Raw genomic sequence first — 22,652 nt, forward strand, 5'->3', positions numbered from 1 at the left:
CTTAGTTTTATGTGAGTTAAGGCCGTAGACTCGGACCCGTTTGATGCATCTATTGTTGGTGTGAATCTTGGAATACACATCTTATCCCTAACTAATAACTTTTTTATTAGTTTAGATTTAAAAAAAATATATTTAAAATGAATTTCTAAGTTTACCTATGAACTTAACGGAAGCCTTGATTGAATTAACAAAAAGGACCACTAGTGCAACGCCAAACATAATTAAAATATTTAAAAGAAAATAGTGACTCATTTAATATTAATATTAATATTTATGAAATTAAATTAGTATAATAATGATTGCATTTAATATACTTATAAAATTAAATTAATAGTAATTATAATTACATTAAATTCATCATGATTGCATTTAATTTATTATCAAAGGCTCATGCGGTAGGGCCATATAGGCTCATTGGCCCGCTAATGAGCTCGTAAGTTGTTGTTGTACCTTCGGCGGGGCTTAAGCTTAGCCCATTCAAGATAGGACGGGCCTGGCCTAGTTCAACTCTCAGGGCCCAAAAAGCTCATGATTGGTTAAGGTCTGAACTAGCCAACCTATCTCAAGGATTTTCCAGGCCTATTCTATGGTATGCTTTTACACCTTTGTATTCTTCGTCCCGATTAGTTGAGTTTTAAGTTCTTGTAACCATAATTGTTAGATTACAATAGTTTTGTCCCATATTATTCCAACATGGAGAAGACCCAACGTCGTAGCTTTTACATTCTTCAACCTTCTGACTGACATGAAGGCCTCGGATCTTCGACCATGGAAACTATGTGGGCTATTGATTCCCATTGAAAGGAAATGAGTAATTCGTTCCTTCAATTTTCATTGCCGGAAAATTCCTTCCTCTAACTCGGACGACGACAACTCGCTTCACCGCGCCGTTCTCTACCGGCCCAGCTCGCTTTTCGTCACTCACTCCGCCACTTTTCTCGCCCAGGGCTTCTCGCACCTTCTCTCCGACAAGTAAAGCCTCCTCAATTTCACTTTCATTTCCTCTTTCTTTAGAACTGCAAATTTTTTTTTTCTTACTAATTTTTTGTTTAATTATCCATTAAATTGGAATTTGCGTTGTACTGCGCATTCTTTAGACAAATGCTGCTTGTTGTGTTTGGTTTCTATGGTTGGAAGGAAATTTGGGTGGTTGGAATGGATTGGGGATTTATGGAAGTGTCTTTTGGCAGAAATATTTTATGAAATGTTTTCCACCATTTACGCCCTTGCATTTGTTAATTTTATTTCAAAGTTTGGAACTGGACAATACTACCCAACCAATGGGAACTGGAAGAATTACCTCCTTCATGGAGTTTTAAAAACTAATCTCCAATTATTATCCTTGCAAAAGTTTGGCCTTCTCCCATCATCTGTGCAGAAAATATTGCAATTTGATGCTCCAATATCTCAGCTGCGTTTGCATCCTAATCACCTTGTAACTGGCAGTTCGGCTGCCACTTATATTTTCTTGCTTCAACAAGTACTGACATCATTTAAGTATGATAGGGTCTTCTGGTGCTCATTTTGTGACCAATGAGGTTACTATTCGATTTCGTTGAGGCACTGAAGAAAAATGTATATAATGCATATGAGGGATCTGCTGTTTTACTGTCTGCTACTCGTTCTAGTTCCTTACTATTTCGAGCCTTTGTGAGGAGTGGTTTTCTCGTATATGTAAGCCAATGATGAATGCTGGATTAGCTCTACAATGCTATGATGCTACAATTCAGTATTGTGCTCTGCATTTACAGGAGCTCAGGAATCTTGTGGCTTCAGCTTTGAATGAAAAGTCTAGGTCACAAGTAACTGAGAACCTCCATAGTATCAGGGGCAGATTTTTGGCAGACATCTTGAGAGTTTTATGACACATGGCATTGGCTTTGTGTAAGAATCACGAATCAGAGGCTTGACTTGGCCTGGAAAAATGGGTTTCAATGACACTCTCTCCCTTTCTTGTGGAGGAAAACCGGTCCCTCAGTAACAGTAGGACGTTGGGACCCTTTACTTGGGTCACTGGGCTTGTATATCAGGCAGAAGGTAAATAGGAAAGGCTGCTGCGCACTTTATTCACTTGCTACAGACTGAGGAGTTGTTGAGTTCCTTGGGTTCTGATGGTGTACAGTTTGTCATTGCATGCATCATTGAGTGTTATACTTCTGCTTATGATTGGTAGAATCCTGGTTATCAGAGTTGCATACACTTCGTGCTAAACATGCTGGGAAGAGTTATTGCGGTGCTCTGACAACAACGGGTAATGAAATTAATGCAGTTCATTCCTTGGCATGGTATGATGAGTGTGAATTTCAGGCAGCAAGGGCATGCCTTGGTTTGACACCTAAAAGTAGCAGTGAGCTCACACTTGATCCGAAATTGGCCTTGCAAAGAAGTGAGCAGATGCTTTTACAGGCAATGCTTCTTTAGAATGAGGGGAAGGAAAATAAGATGCCACATGAATTACAGAAGGCCAGATCAATGCTGGAGGAAACATTGTCTATTTCGCCGCTTGATAGGTTAAAAGAAGCAGCAGCATATGCTACCCAGTTGCACTGCATCATTGCATTTGAAGAATTTTACAAGATTAAAGGCACCCAAGATAAACCCAGGCAACTTCAGTCAATATTAAGTTCATATGTCCGACTTATGCATCCACAAATGGGTAGAGTCCTTCAAGATTGTAACACTTGGTTAAAAGTTCTGCGAGTTTATCAAACCATTTCCCCAATTTCTCCTGCTACTCTAAAGCTTTCTATGAATTTGTTGGGCTTGACCCGCAAACAACGAAAACCTACTGTTGGAAAACCTCTGAACTATCTCAAAGATTACACATTGAGATGCTCTGGGGAAAGCCACCATGACTTTCTCACCTCAAATCCTGCTAATGCATGCTGAAAACAAGTTTGAAGATGCTTTGACGAACCTTTGGTCTTTTGTGTGTCCTTGCAGGTTTTCTTCACCGTCTATAGTTTCTGATGCTGAGTATCAGGCCAAGGCATGCTTGAAACTCTCAAATTGGCTTAAACAGAACTATTTAGATTTGAGGCTAGATGATCTTGTTCTTAATATGCAGTCAGACTTTGAGATGGCTGATTCCTCTTCTCCTGGAAGAGGAAGGCCCTCATTTGGCGATGAGAGATTAAGCTCTAAACCACCTTTGGGTCCTATCATTGAGGAAATTGTGGGCACAGCTACAAAATTGTCTACTCATCTCTGCTCAATTTTGGGAAAATCCTGGATTTCTTATGCCTCTTGGTGTTTTAGTATGGCCCGGGGCTCTCTCTTAACCCCAAATGAAAATACCCTTCACTCATGCTCCTTTTTACCCATCCTTGTTCATGAAGTTCTGCCTGAGAGATTCTAGCTAACTGAAGATGAGATCATAAAAGTGGAACTTTGATTTTACAGCTTGTCCAGAATAAGGATGACGAGGGTTGTAGAGCTGAACAGGGAGAGTCGAACTACTCTCTTGATTCAGCTGAACTGAGAAATGCAACCCTGTGATGGCTTTGGTACAGCAAGTAGTGAATATTATTGAAGCTGTTTCTGGGGCACCTGGTGCAGAAGATTGCAGTGACAATTGCCTTTCTGCTACTCTAGCTTCTCGGTTGAAGATCTGCTTTCTTTGTGCAAATTTTGGCCTAAATGAAACTGACATAATTTCTGTAGTTGATCATTTGGTTGTTGTTTGGTGGTCTTTGAGGAGGAGAAGAGTGTCACACTTTCGGTATGCAACTCATGGCTATATAAAGTATATTTTGTATTCATCTGCAAAAATTTGCAATCATGGCTTGGCTGACTCTGATTTTGAGCCTCTGAAGCAAAAAGCTGGCAGCAATACTCTGAGGGCTACATTGTATGTCCTACATATTCTTCTCATATATGGAGCAGAGTTGAAATATGTACTTGAACCTGCTCTTTCAACAGTTCCTTTGTCACCAACCATGGCAGGTAAGGGGCTCTTCCTTGGTTTGTTTCCTACATGTTATTTTTATTATTATTATTTATTGTTTAGTGTGGATGACTTGATTTCATTCTGATTACTATCTTCTAGGAAGTAACTTCTGAATTGCTTGCTCGGTTAAGTTCTCATCCCGAGCAAGTGGTTCAGAAGCAGTTGGAGGGCTCACAAATGATGCTGGCCAAGCAATCTCCTTGGTCCATTGTCCACCCAACACTAGTTGATGTGGATGCTCATGAAGAAAAGCCTTCAGAGGAGCTTCAGCACATACTTGGTTGTTTGGTAAGGAAATTTCTTTCATTATTTTTTTTTCAGGATGTTGTGCATTTAGTGCAATACAATTAGACTCAAACAGAATTGACGGAAAGGACTAGTGGTGTAACACGAGATCTACTTGGTGGGAGGATGTAGCTATTTTTGGAGATTAAGGCCGCATCTGTAACTTGGGGTATAATTCAGGGACCATTGCTACATTTTAGTCATATATTTATGACTGGGATCACATATGATGTAGTATGACAAGGATTGTTTTTAGTCTATAATGATGTTGAATTCTATGATTTTCTACTGTTTTCTTTTGTTGTACTTGGCTCTGTAAGTGCTTTCATGTCTTGAACAAATTATTTCCATACATCCATTTTCAACATTGAACTATTTATAGTGTGAAGTTGCATTTTCTATGGACAACCATTTTATAACCGTAGCTTATTTTGCTTCTACATTTCGTCTGAATTATTTTGTTTTAAGTTCCAGAGATGATACCCAAGGCTGGGTTTGAGGTTCCTATTTGATATATTCAGCCTTTTCTTCTTTTACATTACGTTTGGTAATGGAAGATATTAGAGTCGAGAGAAAAGAGGAGATATTTACTTTCCTTATGTTTGATGTTTGAATAGGTCGAAGAGAAACAGAGAGAAATTTTAAATAGACATTTTTGAAAAACCAAGCAACACACAAATCTCATATTCTTTCCAAAGCTCTCTATCTCTCTCTCTCTCTCCCGCTCCTGTGTTGGGTTTCTGCAACAAGCAGGCTTTTTCCTCCAAATGATGGTGTTGGTGTTCATCAAGAAGTGAGCTTATTGTAGCAATGATCAGCCCAGTTGATTCAGTTGTCTGATGCTTTTTATTTTTATCCGCCATAGAATGGTTTTCTTGCACCTTGTTTATGTGGAAAGCTTCATTTGGATTCTTACATGTCTTTGGCATATTTCTGTTTTTGCTGTGACATTCCCCACATATAGATGGATGGTTATACCAGCAGACCAACTTTGTGCAGTTTCTCTAGGAACACACTTTCACTAACACCTTACTAACCAAAATCATTTTTTCTTGTTTCTTCTCCCCTTGTTTGAAAAGAATTGAAAAGAAATAGAATCTGAATAAATAGATTCTGTTTTGGCTTTAGGATCTAGAAAGTAGTTTCAGTTTTCACTGTTTTCTTTAATGCCCATGATAATTGAGGGAATTTCCAGTAGGCAGACTCTTGGATTGTTGAGGCCCCAGAGTACCAGGTGAAGTACTTGGTGACCAAAACATGAATGGCAAATAGGCTGACACTTGTTTTGAAGGGTTGCTTTCTGTCCATCCATCTCCACAATGCATGAAAGAAGCAGCAACACAAAGATGAGAGGAAAACATTCATTTTATGCTGTCGTCCGATGCGTAAAGTTGGCTCTAGCTCCACACCTGTTGCCGAGGAAACTCACATATTGATCGGTAAATTAATGTTTTGCTGACAGATTAACCGTACACACAAACAAAATTAACTGTCTAATGACAAGTTAATGCTTCTCAGAATATCCTTTATCTTGAACGTATCTAACATATTCAGAATAAGTGAATAATAAGAAGGCACAAAGTGAGACCAACCCTTGTTTCTTCTTTTGGTGCAACCATGGCGTGAGTTTTTACCACCAAAAGGCGAACCTTCAAAAGATGTTTCGAATATAAAATCTCATTCGCATACATGATGTTCCAAGCCTTAAAAAATTTTGGGACCTCGACCCTGATTATAAACTGATAGGGCTCGTTTGGTACACCGTATTAGACTCTGGATAGGAGTAAATAGTCTATGTCAGGTGTTTGGTGTCAACTTGTATTATTTAATTACCCGACTATTTTATACGGGTTGGGCTTTTAATACTCTCCTTACCTGACTAACTAATACAACCCACACACCCCGGTTTAGATAATGCACGCTTAATTATAAGGCTAGGGAAAAAGAACACGAGTTCTACAAAAAAAATCAGATGCTCTTTTCATCTTCTTCTCCCTAGGGTTGTTCTCTACTATCTTCTCCACATGTTATTTTCTTCACTCTTCTCCAGGTATCCATCGCTCACTTTCTCTCTTTTTTCATACTCTCTCCAATATGCTTTATATATTTCAAATTTTTACTAGAAATTAGGTTATGAATTTTTTTTTTTGGTATTTTTTTTAATCGAATGTTTTCTTTGTATGTGATATAGTAATTCGACGTTGTGGGAATATTTAGATTGTTGGTATTAAACAGAGTATTGCCAGTTTTCATCCAAAAACAAACAACTGTGCTAGTATTGGTAGTTTAGTTGAATACATACATACCTGACGACTAGGAGAGCAAAATTATAAAATTAAAAATGTATGAAACTGAATTCTAGGAACCTTTTTTTTTCTTTGTCAATTGTTATTAGAAAAGCAAAGATGGACTTGTCTATTAATGACCAAATTAAGGCACTACGGCTAATTTTGGAGAAAGCAAATGATTAAAAAAATATTCCTGACAGTGGATGGTGCTATGAGAAAAGCATTTGTTCTTCTCTTACTTGAGGCGAGGGAGTTGTGATTCACTCTTTGATGTAGTTTGGTTTATGAACAACTTTATCTTTTGCTCTTATTACCTTAATATGTGATCACTTTGAATTATACATTATTTGGTACTGTTTTTATTAACGTATGCGAGTATGTTGGAATTTTTATGAGATACTACAATTATGATAATGGGTTATATGAAAAAAAATCTTGGCAAAAACAATTGAAAAACAAATATTGTCATATGAATCTTACCAAAAAAAATTTGTGTCATTTGAATCTCAATTTCCATTAAAATTATCAAATTTTTTTTTATATTTTTATATTTATAAATAGTCTGATATGATGTTATCTGAAACATCATCAAACACAGTATAACTTAGTCAAATTATTTATCTGGAACAGCACCAAACGCCTTATAATATTATAGATAAATAGTCAGTACTCTCCGGAATAGATTAATACTATCCGACGGAAATTAGTCAGTACAGTCCGACTTACCAAACGAGCCCATAATGTATTGAACAATTGGGAGATTCACCCTAATATAGGGGATTAAATTATAAAAAAATTCTATACAAAATGGACTTTAGAAACACACCCAAAGCTCATGTACAACATAACAAAGAGACTTTTAATTTCTTATAAATTACAAAATTGCCATTAATTTCATAAACAAGACCAATCCAAAAAATTCATTTAAAAAAACCCAAAACACTTGATAGGACATGAAAATAATTTAATCATCAAAATTAAATTCAACAAGGTCAGCTGTCATTATTTAGATTTTTTTTGAGTTTGTTTATAGAAATGAAATGATGTAGGGTTTATCTATATCATTTATTTTTCAGTACATTAAGTCATCATCAAAGCACTTGATCTCTAACATCTGTAAAACCTTTATCATTTAAATGAAAAGGTCAAACAAGCTTTTCTGTTCACAACAAAGTCAAACTAATTAATTGGCCACACGATTAGATAATTGAAAGTTACTTTTTCTTTTCTCCGTAACTAGAAGTCACTTTATAAAGAGACACCACTTTCACTCATATGAGGTGAGGATGAACAAATGTGTATTCTAAGCAAAAACAAAGTCGGCCAAAACAAAAAATGCAAAAACTTAAAGAAAAAAAAAGTGAGGCTAGGGAAAAAAGGGAATTGACTTATAGATTAGAGATCTCAAGTTTGAATTTTTATGGCATTATAATTGTGGAGTCATTTTACAGTGAGAGTTTTATATATGACCTTTAGGTGATGTTCTATATCTTAATTGTTGTATCATACTAATCAATTTGATCAAATGACTAACTAAATTGATCTAATGATTAAGAGATATGACCTCACCTAAAGATCATATATAAGACCCTAACTATAGAATTCTTGCATAATTACGTGTGTGTGAGAAATCTTCATAACTAACGTTGTTACTTAAAAAAAAAAATCATGAAGCCCATTCACAAATGGGTGCATGTATGCGCTTTAAATAAACCAAACTCTTTTTTTTTTTTTTTATTTTTAAATTTTGCTTTTAATTTTAATAAATCAAACTTTTAAAAAATTATTCTTAATATCTCACTCCAATAATAAAAAGCATTTTCCGGTTGGGAAACAGCACCAACTACTTGGGAAATCGTCAAACTATAATGTCGTTCCTTCCTTAATTAATGGGTGTGGAAGATTTCGTCCCAAAAAAAAAAAGGGGTGTTGAAGATCACTCAAACGACGCCGTCACAGCAAAATATTCTAACAAGTCGGGAGAATACGGAAAATCTCTGCGAAAATTCGAAAGGGAAAAAACACACACACACACACACAAAAAGCAAGAGGGGAGAAAGCGTGCAACGGGGCTTAGAGAGGCATCTAAATCCTACTGTTCTTCTTCACGAGAAAAAGCTCAAAACCCATCAAATTTATATTAAACTATCTCTACTTCTCTCTCTTGCTTTTCCATTTTTTCATTTGTTTTTGGGTTTTCGAAATTAATGGCTATTATGAGGCATAAGGCTTGACAATGCTAAAAGCACAAGGAAGAAGAGGAAGAGGAGGAGGAATATTTTGTTGAGTTGCCCAATGCTTTCTTTTTGAGCTTCCATACAATGGCTGATGATCTCTGTTCTTTCAAGGTTTGCTGTTTCGTGCTTTTCCTTTTAGCTGTTCACTCACCATTTTTTTTTCCCATTTAAGACTGTTTTCTGTCTTTTCCTCTTTCTAGTTTTGGTATTTCTAAAATTATATTTGGGTATCAGATTCTGACCCTTTTTTTAATTTGTGGATTATTTTTATGGGTTGCATGTGAAATGCCCGATCTGGGTGTTGAAATATTTTACATTTTGATTCCCTGAATTCTCGGATGCTTTTTGTCTATGTATTCAAGCTGAAGCAAACCCAGATTTCCTTTTCATTAGGTTTTGATAGAGAGGGGTCTTAATCGTACAGTTGTCATATTACTTAATAACTAGATGTGTTAATAGCTTAATCAAATGAATATATGAACCCTGGTCGTTTGTTTGGATAATTGCAATGAAACCCACGTCATTTATTCTTCAATTCGACTTGAAAGTTTATGAACTTTTGGATAGCTGATCAGTTTGTCTTATAAAGTTTGGACCTTTGTTAGGACTAATTACCACTCTTATTCACCCTTCATTTTGCATTGCCTAATTCATGGTTTACAGGATATATTTCTTATAAAGGCGCCCAAGAAATCTCCGTTGGTGCTGAGGATGATTGTCTTGTTGTTTGCAATGGTCTGTGGTGTCTATATTTGCTCAATTTGTTTAAAGCAAGTCAGCAACCGCACCAACGTTGCCGGGTTTTTAAATGTCCAGGTGATTCAAAAGCCATGCCCACGACCTGATGTTGAGCCCGAGGAAGTTCCTTATGTGCACTACCCAAAGCCCGTAACTTATAGCCGGTATGCTACTAATTTACTTGTAGTTTCAAGTTTGGTTTTGTTTGAAAAATGAAATGATATATTTTTCTTTGCATCAATAGGGCTGAATGTGCATGCAATCCTGTGCGATATTTTGCAATTTTGTCGATGCAGAGGTCTGGAAGTGGGTGGTTTGAGACGCTATTGAATAATCATACTAACATAAGCTCAAATGGGGAGATTTTCTCTGTTAAAGTTAGGAGAAGTAATGCCTCAACAATCGTTGAGACTTTGGACAGACTTTATAATCTAGATTGGTTCAGTAGTGCCTCAAAGAATGAGTGCACAGCTGCAGTTGGCTTAAAGTGGATGCTTAATCAGGTGAGTGCTTTTTCATGCATTTTTCGTTTTTTTTAAATTTCTGTTATTTAGCTATCCGCTGGTTTTATTGTGCGAGAGACAATGACATTGCATTTCAGTACATCTTATTTTTCAGCAGATTGTCATATCATATTAAGACATGAATCTTCTTCTTAGCTTGTTTCTTTTAGATAGCCAGTTATTATTGGTAACAATTACATCATTGGCTCATTTTTCGTGTCATCTACTGATTTATGAATTACTGAGATTATATTATACTGTATAGTTTCAAGTCCTGTCAAAAAGCTTGTCTTATAGTTTCTGAGATAAATGCTTACCCTTGGAGAGTGATGGAGGATCTGTAGGATTGGATCGCGTAATTCCTTTATGATCTTGTAGGGTGGTGGGACTGGTTCAGAGATGTCTGGAAATAGGCAGTGTAATACAATTGTTCTGGGGAAAGGCTAGGCCTGAAGTTTATATGTTAAACTGTATACCCCATCTGAGTTCAGATGCTTCCATAAAAATTTAAACCTTGAAAAAAGAATTAGTAATAATAATAATATTCAATGTTTTGTTTAGCATTACATATAGATGTATGGCTGCTTCATTTTGGGCAGCTAGTTATTATCATGATTTGCTTGTCCTCGAGGAAACAGAATAACCTGTTCTGTCTTGGAAGCCTTCAAGTAAAGTAATTTGGGGATCCAAGAGCTAAAACAACTTAATTTAGCAAAAATCATATAGATTCCATCACAACTGATGGAATCTGTTCATCAAATTGTTCTGTGTGAATGAGAGTTGCACGCTCTGTAAGTTATGACAACGTTATGCTTTGAAGTATAGGACCATCTCACTGCAACTAATGAGTTATTAACAAAGGGGTCGAGTTGACTGAACTTTCAAACTCACTTGGTGTGACCCTTACCTGGATGTCTTGGTCAGAAAGGAATTCATTGTAAACTCGAATTTGGGTTAAATTAGAATGTCCATCCAGTACCTTAATTTGGGTCCGTCCATCTAAATTTTCACCCAGATTTATTTCTCAAGACAGTTGGTCTTAGATTCATTTGCTATCTTTGCTTTCCTGTTGGATTCCTTGTTCTTGGTGGCATTTGGCCAGGTAGGCAATAGTTTGATAACCTTATGAGGATTTTCTGTAGTGCATTTTGGCATTTGGTCTTAAATTCTTAAAATGTTATTCTGGTGTGCTTTTTTTTTGTTTCATGCATGGAACAGCCACTGAACCATTTTTTGCAATAATTTGTGCAGGGCTTGATGCAGCAGCATGAAGAAATAGTGGAGTACTTCAAAACTCGAGGTGTTGCTGCTATCTTTCTCTTTCGAAGAAATCTGTTGCGCAGGATGATCTCTGTGCTTGCAAATTCTTATGATCGAGATGCTAAGCCGCTGAACGGGACCCATAAGTCTCATGTGCATTCTCCTCATGAGGTCTCTCCCTCTCTCATATGCAAGATATTTACATGGAAGTCGATTGGTTGTTTACCTTAAAACACTAAAAACTAGTAATTGTTTGATTTGCAAACTTATTAAATGTCATGGTTGCAGGCAGAGATACTTGCAAAATACAAGCCTACAATCAATGCAACTTTACTGATACCTAACCTGAAGCAAGTAGAGGATACAACTACAAAAGCGTTGGAGTATTTCAAGAGCACCCGGCATATTATCCTATACTATGAGGATATTGTTAAAAACCGAACTGTAAGAGAAACTATATGAGCACTGAACTGATCAGTATATTTGTTTTGAAAAATAAAAAAAAGCACCAACCTCTGAAATTTTCAATTTTGTGTGTTTGCAGAAATTGCTAGATGTTCAAGATTTTCTTAAGGTTCCACAAAGGGATTTAAAGAGTCGTCAGGTGAAGATACACAAAGGCACCTTGTCTAATCAGATTGAGAATTGGGGTGATGTTGAAAAGACACTTACAGGAACACAGTATGAAAACTTCCTCCATGCAGATTATCGACGAAGGTAAAAAGCACCGGGGCGATGTACATACCATGCTTTGTTCTTTAACATTTTTTTTTTCTTCTCTTTTCCTTAACCTCAGAAGCCAACAGGAGGTTACAGGTCACCTCCCTGTTGAAATTTTGGCGGCAGCTTCTGAATTTCAATTAGCTTCCTTGTTATTACTCAAATTTTGTTTCTTGGCCACTCTCAATTAATATTCAATTGATTCTTTCATCTCTCTTGCTCTACAAGAAACTTTTGTTGTGGTATTTAAACTAAATTAATAGATAAAGTTGATGTTTCACCATGCAATTCTTTAATCTTTGAACAAATTTCAAATGCAACTTGTTATTAGCCATCAATTAGATTCTAATCTCTTACTAATTTAAGGGTTAAATTGAGTAGGTTTTTTTTCTTCTTTGATACGAGTGTGAACATTTAAAGAGAGAGGAAATTGCGGTTTACTTGTTTTGTCTGGTGAGCTCTCTAGTCTAGAACATACGGGATCTTTGACCCGCATGTACAGGCTGGTCAAAGATTTACAATCCACAGCGGAACGCGTACGGCGTGCTTCCATCAATCTACATCGGCTGCGCTATTAAGGACCGTTGGATAGAACTCACGTATTTTATGGGACCCACGATGGGTATTTTCCTACTTTAGCTAAAATAGGAATAAAACTCTCTTGTAATTGCTATTCCGATCAATAACACAATGATACATGAGATTTGATAAATAAGGGTTTCCTAAAATAGAGACACAGTTCAGAATCCCTCTACATTCTCCAAAATCTCACTTTTTAACTCCGCAAAACTTGAATCTCTGCATCTCATGTTATATAAGGAAAACGGTCCACCCCATTCTGTTTTGGGAAAGTACAAGATCCAACCTTCCTTTTAAGTGATGACAATGAATTTTTATAATTATTATGGGCAGATATTTGTTTTTCTGTATTTATTTAACCAAAAAAGAAAAAAAAAGATAATTCCTTTCGGTTGCCAAAAGTAGAATTTGGATTATCATAAATAACCTAAAATTAATTAAATTCGGTAAAAACATTGAATTTAAAAAAAAAAATCACAAGTCCAGGTCAATTAATTAGCATCAAGCCAACCCATTGACTTACTGGAGTTACCTTAATTAGCTTTGGTTAATAATAATAAAAAAAAGACAATAATTGCAACAAGAAAAAAAGAAAAAAGAAAAGAAAAAGAAAGCAGCAATACAATAATTTAGAAAAAAAAATTTGTTAACATGCAATCCAGCTCACGGAAGCACCAGTCAGTCTGCATCCAGTCCATGTACATCGGACGAGGCTTAGACCAAAACACTGCCGTGGGTCCTACACGTCACGGACGGCAAACGTGAGTTAACGGACGTAGCAAACGAGGTCTCATCTCATCTCATTTATAAAAAAAAATTAAAAATTAAAAATAAAAAATTAAAGAAAAATCTATCGCAACACCGCCTCCTTTAAAACCCCATTTCGTCACTTCAAACCCTCCCTCTTTGCTCTGCGCAGCCCCCGTTGCTCTCTCTTTCTCTCTCTCTCTCTAAGCTTCAGACCACTCTCTCTGCTCTCTCTCTCTTGAAATCCCAGAGGAGAAGTACAAAGAAGACGAAGTAGAGAGAGGTGCAGAGAGAAGAAGAGAGTAAAAAGCTCAGACCCCACCACAAGTCCAATATGGCCCAGCAATCCAACGGCGGCGATCTGGGCACACAGCAGCAGCAGCAGCAGCAACAACAGCAGCAGCAGCAACAGCAGCAGTGGATGCATCAGCATCAGCATCAGCAGCAATGGATGGCCATGCAGTACCCAGCAGCCGCGATGGCGATGATGCAGCAGCAGATGATGGTGTACCCGCAGCATTACATGCCTTACGCTGCTGCAGCTGCCCATCCTCATCATCCTCATCACAATCCCTACCAGCAGCAGCCTCAGGGCGTGCCTTATCAGCAGCAGCAGCAGCCGCCGAAGCAGCTGCAGCAGTCTCCCTCTCAGAAACAGGGGCCCACCGATGAGATCAGGACCATCTGGGTGGGCGACCTTCACCACTGGATGGACGAGACTTACCTTCATGGATGCTTTGCTCACACTGGGCAGGTCAGCTCTTTAATGAACACGGAGTTGTATTTGAACCCGTTTCGGTTTCGATTTCGGTTTGTTTAGAGTTTTGAAATTTTTATGAATATGGATTTAAAATGTTAGTTGATATTGTGGGTTTTAGAGTTTATTTGACGTGATAACAGCTCTATGATTGATTTAAGGTTAACAGTATGGGATTTACTCTATAGTTGTATGTTGGGTGAAGTCATAGGCATTCTAGCTTACCTTGGCAGTTTTTTCCTTTATTCAGAAGTAAAGTACTGATTGAAAGAGTAAGGTAAATGCCAACTACCTACTTCTAAAATTGTTCTTGGTATATCAAGATGCCTTACCTGGATAAGGGAAATGATTCAGGTTTTGGTTAGTTGATTGAACTTGTTCAGTGAACAAATTTGCCTCTTTAGTGGCTAAGTTGGGTCAACTCTGTTGATTGTAGATTGGCGGCTGGTTTCCAACCTCTAGCTAGGAACTAATTTTTTCCCTACAGCAGCGTGTCTTCTATGCATAATGTTGACAATTTGTGATTTTCAGCAAGTTTCTTGCTGCATATCACCTTTAACTTAGAAAATTAAATGCATCCTCATGTGGATGGCCACCATCTTGTTGAGGGTTTGAGTTATTACTGTGTTTTTCCTATAGAGAGTAATAGCAGTTGATCAACTTCCCAATCTGTAGTAGTGTCATCGCAATGGCCATTCAATGCAAACCATTCATGTGATGTTAAAATCCTCTTCCATGTTTTGAAAATTTGTCTTTACTTTAGATGGTTTATAGGTGAGGTCAATTATTGCATGGCCTAACCCCTTTGTTGATAACTATTTTGGACATACAATTATCTGGTAGTTGTAATTGATTTACAGAAGAGTGAATTGTCTTTTGCCAGCCTGTTATCCTTTCCTGCTAAAGTGCATCAAGTAAATGATACTGAATATTTGGCACTAGTATGTTACCAAGTTGTGTAGTTAAAAGTAGTTATCTCTTGTTCAATTTGCAGATCCTCTTGTTTAGTGTTGCCAATATGTGATGAAATGCTATTGCAATATATTGTCCTCACTTTTATTTTTCTAGTTAGGTTATTTTTTGGGTTGTTTGACGATATGGAGCCTAATGATTTCCATGTCTTAAAAATAATAAGAGCATCAATAGTGATTTAGAAAGGCAGTAGTTGAGGAACTATTTGCATGGGCCTGTTCTTCCGTATTTGCTTTTAGCAACTATGAGGAGGGTCAACAAAAGTTATAAAGTGCAACTTAACACTGGACACCAATGTACCCCTTATGTGCATACCCACACATCTCAACCAAACTGGGCCTTGCATGTGTAGAACCAAAAAGGCGATACCACAACTTGAACTGGGTTCACAGTCCACATAAACATGTTACCATATTTATTTCGCCAATGTGATGGACTCAACAATGTACATCAAACACAATTTAAGACGACCCCCTATCTTAATAAAAAAATTCTCTCTTGTATGTATTTTATTGGATATAAACTTTAAATTGCGCCTAACTATGTGCTTTTGGTGTCACAAACATTGCAGGTTTCCACAGTAAAGGTTATACGCAATAAGCAAACTGCTCAGTCTGAAGGATATGGATTTGTCGAGTTCTTTTCACGTGAAGCAGCTGAAGAAGTTCTGCAGAGCTATAATGGTGCTGCAATGCCGAATACAGAGCAGCCTTTTCGTTTGAACTGGGCAACCTTCAGTGCTGGGGATAGACGAGCAGACACTAGTTCTGATCTATCTATCTTTGTAGGAGATTTGGCTACAGATGTGACTGATACTATGTTGCAGGAGACCTTTGGTAGTAGATATTCATCTGTCAAGGGAGCGAAAGTTGTTCTAGATGCAAATACTGGTCGTTCAAAAGGTTATGGTTTTGTTAGGTTTGGTGATGAAAATGAGAGGTCAAGGGCCATCACTGAAATGAATGGTGCGTATTGTTCGAGCAGGCCCATGCGCATAGGTGTTGCAACACCCAAAAAATCACCTGCTTATCAGCAACAGTATTCTTCACAAGGTATGATATCATGCTCCTGATTTTTTGTATAATTACTCACGTCCATCATAAGTCCACTCATTTTTGTTCAACAAGCAAATTTGCCTATGCACATTTGATAATTAAAGGTTATTTTCTTATGTAATGTACTTGTCATTTACACAATTGTGATTTCTCCGTTCCTTTCTTAAAAATATGAGCATACAACAAACCAAGTCTTACTTTTTGGTCAACTCAATTGTATCTTCGACTACTGTGCCTGCTCCTCATTTCCTTTATTTATTTTATTTTATTTTTTCAGTTTGTATTTTTCTCTATAATTCATTTAGTTATATATCTACCTCCTCCTCCAGTTACATGTTTTCCTTTTCTTACATTGTATTTTTATTTTACATCAAGAAAAATTTAGGCTAGTTAGTAATGCTTGCTTCTTGTCTTGCGATGTAAGGTGTGAGTATTAGGTGGTTTTTGATGTTGTTTTCTATTATTTTTCCCCTGGAAACTTTCATTTTCAAACAGCACAGGAATCTCATCAGCTTATGGTCGTCCATTAATATTTATCCCTCTTCAACATTACTCTTAACTGCTTTGGTGCAAGCAATATATTATGCAATTGCTGAGCCAGTAATGTGTATATTAAGAATGGAGCAACTTCCCCATTGCGATCTTGAAAAGTTTTTATGTTGGTTTTATATATTTGGTAGTTTTTCAAATATTGGGAAATTATCTTCACTAAGTTGTGGTATAGAAATTTCTAAAATTTTAAAATTTAAAATTAGTTGTCAGCTTATAAAATTGAGTGGTTCAATTCAAAGTGAGAAGTAAAGCTAATGCCATCTCACGTGAGTTAGTTTTTCCTTTTTGTTTGAAAGAGTAAGTCTTCACCTAGCTAGTTGAATTTTGACTCAAGTTGTCATTTGGATTCTAACTTCAGTTGTAATTGATGATCATGGAATGGATTTCGGTTCTTGGACACGTTTGGCCATGCAGGTGGCTTTCATGTAGTAAGCATATTACTAAGTGAGAGAAACCTGTTGAGAAATCAGGAGCTAGAATAAGATTTAAATTAAGAAACAGAGACATAAAGTTCTAAAATCTTTACTGCTATAGGACACTTTTAGCCAAACAAATACACGGTTAAATTTATCCCTATCTGAAAGGAAAAGAAAAAATCTGCCCTTAAAACCTGTCATAATAACTAACTACTAACATTACTGTTGAAAATGCAGTTGTCTATTTTGACATATTCATAATTTTGAAGGCGATTTTTTAGTAAATGTATTACTTTATTCCCTTTAATTAGCATTGGTATTAGCTGGTGGTGGACATGCATCAAATGGCGCTGTTGCTCAAGGTTCCCAGTTTGATAGTGAGACCAATAACACAACTGTAAGTTCAACTCTTTTTTCTTTTTCCTGTTTCCAGTATCTTTAACCCTAGATAGCTCTTTAATCTGTGACTTATTGCAGATATTTGTTGGAGGGCTTGATTCGGATGTCAATGATGAAGACCTCAGGCAGCCTTTTTCTCAATTTGGTGAAGTTGTCTCGGTGAAAATACCAGTCGGAAAAGCATGCGGTTTTGTTCAGTTTGCTAATAGGTACTCTTGTTGTTTAACATATATGGGTCTTGTCCTGTCATGTAGAAATAAAGCTGCAATCAGGAATGTTCCTGTCATTACAGCTTAGGAGTAATGGTACTCTCAGTATCAATGTTAAAATCATTCATTAGATATTAAACTGTATATAAGAAGTATAATGAAAAATTGTTGAAGACTGAAGGAGGTAGATGGTACCACTATAATCTTATTCTGTGGTGCCACGTAATGGACTCCTACACATTGTTTCGGTTTGTAGGAAGGATGCTGAGAATGCAATGCAGATGCTGAATGGAACTGTTATTGGAAAGCAAACAGTTCGTCTTTCTTGGGGCCGCAGTCAGGGGAACAAGCAGGTAATACTTTGACAACTATGTCATGTTAATTGTATGCGGGTGTTGCAACATTTAGATATCTATCCCTGAATTATACCTGTATTTTTCTTGTCATTTGTTTGGTTTGATTTCTTTTATGCTGTACAACATTAAAGTGCCACAAATATCCCCCTTCCCCCTTTTCTCGTGGAGTTGAATGAATTGTCCCTAGGGTAAATTATCTGCCACTTGAGCATGTAGAATCCCTGAACCTTGCTCGCCCTGCCCCAAACCCCCTCTGTTCGTCTGTCTGTCTCTCAGTTGGGTTTTTCTCATCATTAATTACATGTGATTTTGCAGTGGAGATCCGATTCAAGTAACCAGTGGAATGGGGCACATTATGGAGGACAGGGTTATGGTGGTTACGGACATGCTGCGCCACAGAGTCAGGACCTGAGCATGCATGCTGCAGCCGCCGTTCATGGGGCTTCTTAACAGGGCTATCAGAGTTGCCAACAGCATGTAAACTGAACTTACAAGAGTGGCTTTTTAGATATAGTTTTCAGTGCCTTTAATTTAAGTAGGATTGATTTAGCTGGTTATTTAGCTGAATCTGTAATGTGCCGAATTTTGTTACCGGATTGAATTGATATCTTGAAAACAATGTGTGAGTAATATTTGAAAACTTGGTTTCTTTTTTTCTTTTTTAAATTTTATTGAAAACTTGTTTTCCAACAAGCTATTTATCAAAGTAAAGCTCTGCCTCAAATAATGGACTATATAGTTGTGTTATTTTCTTCAGACTTCAAAATAATTTCTGGGTATGATTAATTTTGTCTACATAAATGTGGGAAACAGGATCGAAGACCTAGGAAAATTTACACAGCAAATTGGTCAATTCCATTTGAGCACGAAACAGTAGATCTCTCTCTCTCTCTCTCTCTCTCTCTGTCTCTCTCTTTGGCAACCGATAACAGAATCTGTACACAATTGATAAACTTTAAAATCATAAACAAACTCAGATTTCAGTACACACCCAAGATTCAACCCAAAATGAAGAAGAAAGGAAATACAAGGGAAATGAACCTTGTTTGAGCAATAATCAACCAAGAGGAAAGGAAGATAGAGCTTCTTCAGAACTTAGATCCAGTAATTCAGAAAGGGGGAGTTGTGGTTGCTAGAGAGAGTGATAATTGCGGAAGAGAGGTGTACACTGTTCCTCATGTTTTCCTTTCCAACTTTAAAGAGAGACTTTGTTTTCGTTTTCACGAAATCGTTTACCGTTTTTGTTATACGGCGTACCAAACACAAATTGTTTCTTAGTGTAGCTTTGACGCATTTCTGGTTCTGAAGTAAAAAAATTGAGTTATACCAAAAAATAACCAAGGAGCTGGTATTTAGTTTTCTCATCACCAAGGGGGTTTAGCCACCTCTTGGATCATAAGCTCAAGTCAAGCTTCTCTGAACTCGTATTTAGACTCTCAATCTCAGATTCAAGCCTACGGTCTCAGAAATTACTCCAGCTACCAGTTTGCAGTTCAGACCCTCAACAAGATGTTCATGAAGAAATGAGTTTTGGCTGCAACAAAGCTCATAATACTTGTAACATCTCTTCAAAGTCCAATGATGGTATCGTAAAATGTACCACTCCTGGTCCATTAATTATCATGGCTTGTGCATATACTATCATCTGTAGTTGTCAAAGCAAATGTTGTTGCAATTTCTTTGAGAACACTGATATTAATAAGAGGCACATTTTAGCATTTTCTCTCGACTCTTATACCTAACCAATGAAACTACAACAAGAAGTTGAGGCATAACCCGAGCTAAAATGCTCATGTTCAGTCATTTTGTTCAGCGATCTCGTGCGTTTGAAATGAATACAACTCAATCCTGAAGCACCCAAACATATAAGGAAGACGGCAGGCAAAAGGGAGGCTTTGAGAGGATTTTGATGATGCCGAATGAAGTAAACATACTGAACTGTCGAGCAAAGACACCGAGAGATGGCACCAAGTAATCCAAAAATGTCAAGAACATCACCAAATAGCCTTTGCTGGGGTCTTTGTCTCCCAGATGCAAGTCAGCCAACATCACACCAAATACATATATTAATACTAAGTACCTCAATACAATGATCTTTCCCTTATTTTTCTAATCTTTACAACATCTCGAAATACCCAAAGATAAAAGAAACATGAAAGGCAAAATGGATAGTTTGATAGGATTATTAGCATGTCGATGGAGGTAATCATACTGAACCCCAGAGCAAATGCTTTGAGCGATGGCAAGAACTAGCCCACAAATGTCAGGAAAATTACCAAAAAGCCTGTTTGGTGGATATGGATGGTAATACCACCATATCCTTCCCCACCTCTTGAATTCAACTCTTTCTCTGTAACCCTTGTGAATGAGCTCACAGATGCAAATGAGTACGGCCGCAATAGCCAACAACATACCATATAGTGCATAGTGGGGCTTACTTGGGGACGAAAGCTGATCAAAAGAAGCTGAAATAGTCTCTAGCCCAAGGCTAATGAGGAAAAAGATCCACTTCTCTGAATAAGTAAACTGCAAAAGAAATGAAGCGGCCATTTATTATTCAAAGATATCTTATCTAGCAAGAAATATAGCAAATCAAAACAATAAGAATGAGTTTTAGAGCAAAACTTCTCCTCGTGCGACCGATAACGCGAGGAGGTGGCGTGAGGAGAGATAGAGAGAGGAGAATATGCAACCGATGTAGGTAAAGTTTTTCTTTGAGTTTTGATATCACTACTTTTGTCCTGTGCTTTGGCTTGTTATGGTCGTCTTCTTGTTTTTGTTTTGGATTGTCATAGTCATCTACTTGTTTTTGTAAGCTAGACATGATGTCCTTGTTAACATCCTTTGGCACCTACAATATGTGAAAATTGGGATAGAAAATATAATTGTTCAAATATTGGGTCATGTAATTCTCACATGCATGCACCCAAATAAGTAAGTGTTAGCTCAAAACCTCTGCTTTTTGTTTTTTATTTTGCCAATAGCTCAAAACCTTTGTTGAGGAATGCGCAATTTCTTTGAGAAGCAAGAATAAAAAAAGATCACGGGGGCAATTTCAAAAAGAAAAAGATTGAAAAATCAAAGTTCAATCTCATAACCTAAGGGTCCGTTTAATAACTATTTTAATTTTAGTTTTTTTTTTGGTGCTAAAATATAGAGGAAAATGAGAGGGAGAATGGAAGTGAGGATGAGCTTGAGAGAGAGGATGAGAGTGAGAAGTAACAAAAGTGAAAACAACAACTTGAAAGTGAAAGCAAATTTCAAATAGATTTCAGTTTTTAAATTTTATTTTCACTTTTGTTACTCCTCCCTCCCATCTTCTCCTCTCATTTTCCCTCTCAATCTCATTTCCACTTTCATTCTCACTTCCATTCTCCCTCTTTTTTCTCTATATTCTAGCATAAAAAATAAAAAATAAAAAATAAAATAAAAATGATTATCATACGGACCCTAAATTTATTGAAAGTCACAATAAGAGAGACTTTAAATAGAAAAATTCTAAACTAACAAATAATCCATTAGAATCATGCTACACTCTCATATATAGACTCTAATCATGACCGTTAAGAATTCATTAAAGGCAAACCAAGACTGTTCAAACCGTCGATAGACTAAACATTAAAACACAATAGTTTAGTTTAATCCTTATAATTCAAACGTTTGAGTGCGAAAGAAACCATAAATTAAGAAATGCAAAACAAAAAGCTGGTGACAAATATGCATGGTTGACTTTGAGTAGTTTTGACCAGTACTAGGTATACCTCTGGTGGCCTTAGCTTGTAGTAGGCATTGTAGTCCACAGAAGGAGATGGGCTAAGAAATCGGGTGTGTGTGGGCAGCTCCTCATCATGGATGCTAACCACATGCGATCCGCTGGAGCCCGATCCACTGGAACCGGGTTGACCTTGAAGCTCAAGCTCCATTGTTTGTGAAATTTTCTTTTACAAATACACAGATACAAATCAAACACAAAAAGAAAAGGCTATAGGAAAGAAGATTTGGGATACTGAAGAAGGGAGAAGAAGTAGATGAGTTACAGAGAGATCCAGAAATGCAGAACCGAAATTCTGATTGTGTGGTGATTAAACCTTTTTAATTAATATTTATATAGAGAAAGAGGACGCGTCCTTACTTCTCGTATATTATTTCTTTTCATAATGGGAAAAAAAAAATTGATGGACGCGTCCTACCAGTTGATGTGCATGCAGTCAGCAACTTCACTGCGGTTTCTTTTGAACTTCCATTCTTCCGATAAAATTGGAATTATATCAATATCTTAAGTTTCCCTTACTGCTAAATTTGAAGGTGACAAATAATTTTAATGTTCCCATTACTGCCGTAGTATTGTATAATCACTCCCCATAATGACGTAGTAGTTGTCACTATCATATACTAACTAGTTACTAGGTTAATATCGTGTGAATAACTCATTTGGACTAACTTCTCAATGTATTTCATAATTCGAATAGTCAGTGTCGTATTAACTTACTAATCAGTTAGCACTCCGGCTCTCATTAAAAACCTTGTAATACCTCGTTAACATGCACACGTGATGTATCAGTTACTCACAAAAATAAACAAAGGTTATTTTATTACAAAAATCCCGAAATATATTAATAAAACCTAAAAA

General features: G+C 36.8%; 3 protein-coding genes and 1 long non-coding RNA gene across 7 annotated transcripts; 3 read left to right on the forward strand and 1 right to left on the reverse strand.

Moving 5' to 3' along the window:
* On the forward strand, window positions 608-4,513 carry LOC109946317. Its single transcript, XR_002269517.1, has 3 exons — window positions 608-972; window positions 1,507-3,945; window positions 4,049-4,513. It is a non-coding gene; the product is annotated as an uncharacterized LOC109946317 (long non-coding RNA).
* On the forward strand, window positions 8,508-12,268 carry LOC18768936 (nodulation protein H). Of its 2 annotated transcripts, XM_020553855.1 has the most exons (7): window positions 8,508-8,870; window positions 9,423-9,494; window positions 9,576-9,661; window positions 9,742-10,000; window positions 11,252-11,431; window positions 11,549-11,704; window positions 11,805-12,268. In XM_020553855.1, the coding sequence occupies exons 1-7, from the start codon at window positions 8,844-8,846 to the stop codon at window positions 11,979-11,981; spliced, it is 957 nt and encodes a 318-aa protein (XP_020409444.1). In that variant the 5' UTR covers window positions 8,508-8,843; the 3' UTR covers window positions 11,982-12,268. The 2 variants fall into 2 exon arrangements, with proteins under 2 accessions (XP_020409444.1, XP_007201229.1); XM_007201167.2 differs by having other exon boundaries at window positions 9,423-9,661.
* LOC18767741 (polyadenylate-binding protein RBP47) lies at window positions 13,361-18,756 on the forward strand. Its single transcript, XM_007199790.2, has 6 exons — window positions 13,361-14,060; window positions 15,607-16,087; window positions 17,370-17,455; window positions 17,536-17,666; window positions 17,923-18,019; window positions 18,338-18,756. The coding sequence occupies exons 1-6, from the start codon at window positions 13,641-13,643 to the stop codon at window positions 18,470-18,472; spliced, it is 1,350 nt and encodes a 449-aa protein (XP_007199852.1). The 5' UTR covers window positions 13,361-13,640; the 3' UTR covers window positions 18,473-18,756.
* LOC18767140 lies at window positions 18,913-22,086 on the reverse strand. 3 transcript variants are annotated; one of them, XM_020553857.1, is made up of 4 exons: window positions 22,060-22,086; window positions 21,784-21,960; window positions 20,757-20,873; window positions 18,913-20,548 (listed from the first exon to the last, which is right to left on the reverse strand). In XM_020553857.1, exons 2-4 carry the CDS (start codon window positions 21,943-21,945, stop codon window positions 20,132-20,134), a joined length of 696 nt encoding a protein of 231 aa, XP_020409446.1. In that variant the 5' UTR covers window positions 21,946-21,960; window positions 22,060-22,086; the 3' UTR covers window positions 18,913-20,131. The 3 variants fall into 3 exon arrangements, with proteins under 3 accessions (XP_020409446.1, XP_020409445.1, XP_007199109.1); XM_020553856.1 differs by having other exon boundaries at window positions 21,784-22,083; XM_007199047.2 differs by lacking the exon at window positions 20,757-20,873 and having other exon boundaries at window positions 21,784-22,083.

Source organism: Prunus persica, chromosome G8, assembly GCF_000346465.2.
Source record: "Prunus persica cultivar Lovell chromosome G8, Prunus_persica_NCBIv2, whole genome shotgun sequence".
Lineage (NCBI taxonomy): Eukaryota > Viridiplantae > Streptophyta > Magnoliopsida > Rosales > Rosaceae > Prunus > Prunus persica.